Source organism: Carcharodon carcharias (assembly GCF_017639515.1).
Source record: "Carcharodon carcharias isolate sCarCar2 chromosome X unlocalized genomic scaffold, sCarCar2.pri SUPER_X_unloc_4, whole genome shotgun sequence".
Classification (NCBI taxonomy): Eukaryota; Metazoa; Chordata; class Chondrichthyes; order Lamniformes; family Lamnidae; genus Carcharodon; species Carcharodon carcharias.
In genome coordinates, this window is record NW_024470881.1 from 20,311 (window position 1) to 27,500 (window position 7,190).

Here is a 7,190-nt window from a genome sequence, read left to right on the forward strand (position 1 = left end):
GGAGGGATGTAGTACCTGGAGGAGATTACAGAGATAGGGAGGGTTGTAGGGGCTGGAGGATGTTACAGAGATAGGGAGGGTTGTAGGGGCTGGAGGATATTACAGAGATAGGGAGGGGTGTAGGGGCTGGAGGATGTTACAGAGATAGGGAGGGGTGTAGTACCTGGAGGAGATTACAGAGATAGGGAGGGTTGTAGGGGCTGGAGGATGTTACAGAGATAGGGAGGGTTGTAGGGGCTGGAGGATGTTACAGAGATAGGGAGGGTTGTAGGGGTTGGAGAGAAAGGCAGATGCTTGTGAGAAGGGATTTGGGAATACGAGTGAGAATTTTAGAGCGGAGGCAGTGCCGAAGTGGGGAGGGAGGTGGTGGTGCTGAGTGAGAGGAGGGGTCGGCCGGGATTCGGGTTTGGGACCCGGGAGGTCGGGTAGGAGCTGAAGCTGAACGGGGGTGGGAAACGGGCGAGTGACAGGATGGTCACAGCGAGCGGGGGTCCGAGGGGGCTTGCCGGCATGGTTCCCCCCCTTCCCCCACCCTCCCTGACTCACCGGTCTGGAAACGGGATTTCAGCACATCTGTGGGGATGGCTACCATCCAGTTGCAAACTCCGGCCAATCCTCCAGCGACCAGGATCCTCGCACTGCTCAGCTCTCCCACGCTGGAACGAGAAAAGACCATCGGGCAGGGCTGGGCAGGCTGCCGGACCATGTTGTCCGTACGTCCCTACTCCTCCTCCCCCTGCCCCACCCCTCCACCGTCCCCTTCCGCTTCCCCCCCCCACCCACGATCCCCACCCAAGAAACCTCGAGATATTGACCCGCACAGCTCAGGAGCAAGGCCGTTCTACCCAACTTTGAAAGAGCTATGGAGTTCGTCAATTCTCCCTCGGCGCTGACCCTCCGATAGTGCGGCGATCCCTCAGCACTGACCCTCCAATAGTGCGTTGCTCCCTCAGCACCGACCCTCCGACAGTGCGGCACTCCCTCAGCACTGACCCTCCGACAGTGCGGCACTCCCTCAGCACTGACCCTCCGACAGTGCAGTGTTCCCTCAGCACGGACCCTCCGACAGTGCGGCGCTCCCTCAGCACTGACCCTCCGACAGTGCGGCGCTCCCTCAGCACTGACCCTCTGACAGTGCGGCGCTCCCTCAGCACTGACCCTCTGACAGTGCGTTGCTCCCTCAGCACCGACCCTCCGACAGTGCGGCGCTCCCTCAGCACCGACCCTCCGACAGTGCGGCACTCCCTCACCACTGACCCTCCGACAGTGCAGTGCTCCCTCAGCACCGACCCTCTGACAGTGCGGCACTCCCTCAGCACTGACCCTCCGACAGTGCGGCGCTCCCTCAGCACCGACCCTCCGACAGTGCGGCGCTCCCTCAGCACTGACCCTCCGACAGTGCTGCGCTCCCTCAGCACTGACCCTCCGACAGTGCGGCGCTCCCTCAGCACTGACCCTCCAACAGTGCACGTGCTCCCTCAGCACCGACCGTCCGACAGCGCGGCGCTCCCTCAGCACTGACCCTCTGACAGTGCGGCACTCCCTCAGCACTGACCCTCCGACAGTGCGGCGCTCCCTCGGCACTGACCCTCTGACAGTGCGGCACTCCCTCAGCACTGACCCTCCGACAGCGCGGCGCTCCCTCAGCACTGCCCCTCCGACAGTGCGGCGCTCCCTCAGCACTGACCCTCTGACAGTGCGTTGCTCCCTCAGCACCGACCCTCCGACAGTGCGGCGCTCCCTCAGCACCGACCCTCCGACAGTGCGGCACTCCCTCACCACTGACCCTCCGACAGTGCGGTGCTCCCTCAGCACCGACCCTCCGACAGTGCGGCGCTCCCTCAGCACAGACCCTCCGACAGTGCACGCGCTCCCTCAGCACCGACCGTCCGACAGCGCGGCGCTCCCTCAGCCCCGGGTTACAGTTTCTCCTCATTTACTCGATTGAGCCCCCTCCCCTCCTCATGATTTTGAACGCCCTCGGTTCAATCCTCCCTCCCTCACCACCTCCGCTCCGAGGGGCACAATCCCGGCTTTCGTCCGCTCTCTCCAACATGAACTGGAGTCCCGCTCATCCTTGGGGACCCTCCTGTTAAATCCCCTCCGCACCCTCTGCCAGACCCTCGACATCCTTCCCGAAGGAAGTTTGGTTAAGCGGGAGCAGGAACCCGGGATATATCACACCGGCAGTCCCTCACCCCTCCCTTCCCAACACACCCTCGCCAAGTGCGCCTCTAATGTTGGGACCGTAAGGACAAATTCGGTTTAGACACCAGGTACTGGCAACCCACCCAGGACATGGTGACTGGGCTCCGGTGTATCTCTGGGAGGGAGACTGCCGACAAAATGCCCGTTTGAGCCGCTATCCATTCAGGCAGGGGGATATCACAAGGACCCTGAGTTCGACCCCCACTGACCTTTCACCTTTGGGGGTCAGGACATCCTTCAGCCACTCGTAGCTCAGGAAGTAAACTCCGCTCGCTGGCACATCTGGCATCACAGTAAAAACACCACGGTCACTGCAGGTCAGCTATTAGGAGGCAAAAGCACATCGACGCAACGCTCCTCCCCCACTCTCAGATAGCGGGAGGGCCGAACTGCTGACCCGCGCCGTGGATGAGGCTGAGGTGAATTCGGGAGACTGCGGCGCTCCCTCAGCACTGACCCTCCGACAGTGCGGCGCTCCCTCAGCACTGACCCTCTGACAGTGCGGCGCTCCCTCAGCACTGACCCTCCGACAGTATGGCGCTCCCTCAGCACTGACCCTCCGACAGTGAGGTGCTCCCTCAGCACTGACCCCCGACAGTGAGGTGCTCCCTCAGCACTGACCCCCGACAATGCGGCGCTCCCTCAGCACCGAGCCTCTGACAGTGCGGCACTCCCTCAGCACTGAACGTCTGACAGTGCGGCGCTCCCTCAGCACTGACCCTCCGACAGTGCGGCGCTCCCTCAGCACTGACCCTCCGACAGTGCGGCACTCCCTCAGCACTGACCCTCCGACAGTGCGGCGCTCCCTCTGCACTGACCCTCCGACAGTGCGGCGCTCCCTCTGCACTGACCCGCCGACAGTGCGGCGCTCCCTCTGCACTGACCCTCTGACAGTTCGGCGCTCCCTCTGCACTGACCCTCCGACAGTGCAGCGCTCCCTCTGCACTGACCCTCTGACAGTGCGGCGCTCCCTCTGCACCGACCCTCCGACATTGCGGCGCTCCCTCAGCACTGACCCTCCGAGTGTGTGGCGCTCCCTCAGCACTGACCTTCCGACAGTGCGGCGCTCCCTCAGCACTGACCCTCCGAGTGTGCGGCGCTCCCTCAGCACTGACCCTCCGACAGTGCACGCGCTCCCTCACCACTGGACCTCCGACAGTGCGACGCTCCTTCAGTGGTGACAGCTGGAAAGAGTGTCGGGCCTGGGTTATGGGACTCGAGTGGAATGGAGGCCTCTGACTCGGAGTCGAGAGGGACAGACCTCAGGTGGGGGAGGGGGGTGAAACCTACCTGAGGCCCGGGGGATTTGTCTGTGAAACAGATAACTCTGAGGGAGCTGAGTTCCGGCTCGGGAGCTTCGACACATTTTATCCTCTTAGCCTCACAGTGCTCTTACCTCTGAGAAAAGTCAGTACTGTGCCCTTGTAGATTCCCACGAGGCCCGATCTTTTGTATAGTTGCTTAACGCAGTCACTTGGGCCTGTATACAACCTCTCACCAGAGCTTGCCTGGATCTATACCAGCACCAATGAACAGATTAGCATATCGGCAATGTTTTTCACAGAATCACAGTATTTTACCGGCACAGGAAGGGGGCCATTCAGCCCATCGCGTCTGCACCGGCTCTCCCATTATGACCTAGTGCCATTACCCTGCCTTTCCCCTGCACCTTGTTTCTATTGAAATAACCCTCCAATGCCCTCTTGAGCATTGCTTCGAGTGAACCTGCCTCCACCACACTCCCGGACAGTTCGTTCCCAGACCCGAACCCGCTCGTGGTGTGGAAAAGTTTTCTTTCTCCTCTCGTGTCACAATTGCAAATCGCTTTAAAGCCGCGCCCTCTCGTTCTCGGTCCTTTTACGAGCGGGAGCGGCTTCTGCCCCGTCCACCCTGTCCAGTCCTGTTATGTCCAAGGCCGTTGGGCACTGCGGAGTTATTTAAAAATCCCGGAGGGGAATTTGAAACAACTGTCATAACCTATAGTTTTTGAGTGTTATGTCTGACATGCGACTCTAAATTCAGGAATCAGACCACCAGTTCTCGAGGTTTTACATTAAACTAAATGAGACATTTTATTAATTTACACAGGTTAAAAAATATACATACATGGCTACAAATTACTACAATCATATTTTTTAACCGATTTCCAAACTAATCTCCATTAGGCAACAGCCAACCCATCGACTCAACCAGACACCAGGCAAAGCATTTTCACCATACGAATTCAAAATGAGGTTCTTTTCACTTTGGTTCCTGTGGAGCCAGTTGGAGGCTAACAGCTGCTGTTGATCTCACGTTGCCTCTGCCCTGCCCACCCAAATACTACTGAAGTTATACCTACCAACGCCGATTGGATGTAAATTCTCATTGTGTCACCAACCTCTGAACTCTAAACCTCTCTAACAACTATACCCCTTTCATAGTACCGATTTTATTAGTAATATAGACATATTGCTGGATAGGCATCAGTTTTCACCCTATTTTGTGAATGCTCTATTCAAAAAATACAATTGGAATCTACCTCTCTGTTTACATCTCAAAACTAGTACATATCAAAGCACCCATTCTAGCTGGCTTTGATCCAATTAAAACACATCTGCAGACTAAACCTCTAATTTAAAAGAAAAATATTTTCCAATAATATTATATTCATTAATAAAGCTTCATTACAAACCCCCTCATGGTTTTGAACATCTCCATCAAATCTCCTCTCAGCCTTCTCCTTTCCATGGAGAACAGTCCCAACCTCTCCAATCTATCCTCATAACTGAAGTTTCTCATCCCTGGAACCATTCTTGTAAACCTTGTCTGCACTCTCTTTAATGTGTTCACATCCTTTTTATAGTGTGGTGCCCAGAACTGTACACAATATTCCAGCTGAGGTCTAACCAAGTGTCTTATATAAATTCAGCATAACCTCCCTGCTCTTGTACTCTATGCCCCTATTAATAAAGCCTAGGATATTATATGTTTTATTAACTGCTCTCTCCACCTGTCCTGCCACCTTCAATGATCTCACCACATATACACCCGGAGGTCCCTCTGCTCCTGCACCCCCTTCAAAATTTCACCCCTTATTTTATATTATCTCTCCGTGTTCTTCCTACAGAAATGCATCACCTCACACTTCTCCGCATTGAACTTCATCTGCCACCTCTCTGCCCACTCCACCAACTTGTCTATGTCCTCTTGAAGTTCCACACCGTCCCCCTCGCAGTTCACAACACTCCCAAGCTTCATATCATCTGCAATCTTTGGAACAGTCCCCTGCACACCAAGATCTAGATCATTAATATATATCAGGGACAGTAAGGGTCCCGATACTGTAGTTCTGAAGAAGGGTCACACAGACTCGAAACATTAACTCTGTTTCTCTCTCCACAGATGCTGTTAGACCTGCTGGGTTTTTCCAGCATTTTCTGCTTTTTGTCCCAATACCGATCCCAGGGGAACTCCACTACAAACCTTCCTCCAGCCCGAAATCACCCATTGACCATTACCCTCTGCTTCCTATTTGTCAGCCAATTTTGTATCCACGTTGCTACTATCCCTTTTATTCCACGAGCTGTAACTTTCTACACAAGTCTGTTGTGTGGCACTGTGTCCAATGTCTTCTGCAAGTCCACGTACGTCACATCAACAGCATTACCCTCATCGACCTTTCCTGTTACCTCTTCAAAAAGCTCCAGCAAGTTAGTTAAACACGATTCCCCCTTTAGCAATCCGTGCTGGCTCTTCCTAATCAACCCGTATTTTTTCCACGTGACTACTAATTCTATCCCGAATAATTGCTTCTAGAATCTTGCCCACCACTGAAGTTAAACTGACTGCTCTGTAATTGCTGGGCTTATCCTTACAACCTTTTTTGAACCAGGGTGTAATGTTTGCAATCCTCCAGTCCTCTGGCACCTTAACCTGAGTCTAGGGAAGACTGAAAGATTACAGCCAGCGCCCCTGCAACTTCTACTCTCACTCCCTTCAATGTCCTTGGATGCATCTCATCCGGTCCCGGTGCCTTTAAGACTCGACAGTCTATCCAACGCTTCCTCCTTGTCCATTCTGAACCCTTCTAGTGACAGAGTTTCCTTAATAATATAAAAACAAAAAAACTGCAGATGCTGGAAATCCAAAACAAAAACAAAAACAGAAATTACCTGGAAAAACTCAGCAGGTCTGGCAGCATCGGCGGAGAAGAAAAGAGTTGACGTTTCGAGTCCTCACGACCCTTCGACAGAACTTTGAGGACTCGAAACGTCAACCCTTTTCTTCTCCGCCGATGCTGCCAGACCTGCTGAGTTTTTCCAGGTAATTCTGTTTTTGTTTTTGTTACAGAGTTTCCTTGTCTGTCACCATGACCTGGGTAGCATCTACCTCCTTGGTAAAGAGGGATGCAAAGTATTCATCTAATAACTCAACCATGGCCCCTTTGTCCATGTGTAAATTCCCTTTTAGGCCCCTATTCAGCCCTACTCCTCCTGTTATCACCCTTTTACTATGTTTATATGCCCACAAAAGACTTTGGGATCCTCCTTTATGTTAGTTGCCAACCTTTTTATTTAATTCTTTTGTGGAATGTGCGCTAGGTTGGCTAGGCCGGTGCTTGTTACCCATCCCTAATCACCCCTTGAGAAGGTGGTGGTAAACCCGGCAGTCCTGTGTGGTGTAGGTACACCCACCGCGCTGTTAGGGAGGGAGTTCCAGGATTTTGTCCTGTGTGGTGTAGGTACACCCACCGCGCTGTTAGGGAGGGAGTTCCAGGATTTGGACCCAGCGACAGTGAAGGAACGGCCGATATATTTCCAAGTCGGGATGGTGAGTGGGGTTGGGAGGGGGAAATTGCAGGTGGTGGGTGTTCCCCATGTGTCTGCTGCCCTCACCCTTCTAGGTGGTAGAGGTGGTGGGGTTGGGCGGCGCTGTCGAAGGAGCCTTGGCGAGTTGCTGCAGTGCATCTTGTAGATGGTACAGACATACTGCTGCCCTTG

General features: G+C 54.2%; 1 protein-coding gene across 1 annotated transcript in view; it reads right to left on the minus strand.

The window, feature by feature from the left end:
* Positions 1-475: 475 nt before the first annotated feature.
* The window catches only part of LOC121275098 (mitochondrial carnitine/acylcarnitine carrier protein-like), a 42,520-nt gene continuing 35,805 nt past the window's right edge, over positions 476-7,190 (minus strand). The window contains exons 5-7 of the mRNA XM_041182509.1: positions 3,605-3,722; positions 2,418-2,490; positions 476-656 (exon numbers count right to left, since the gene is read on the minus strand). Coding sequence (XP_041038443.1) covers positions 476-656; positions 2,418-2,490; positions 3,605-3,722 — 372 coding nt within the window. The remainder of the gene's footprint in view (positions 657-2,417; positions 2,491-3,604; positions 3,723-7,190) is intronic.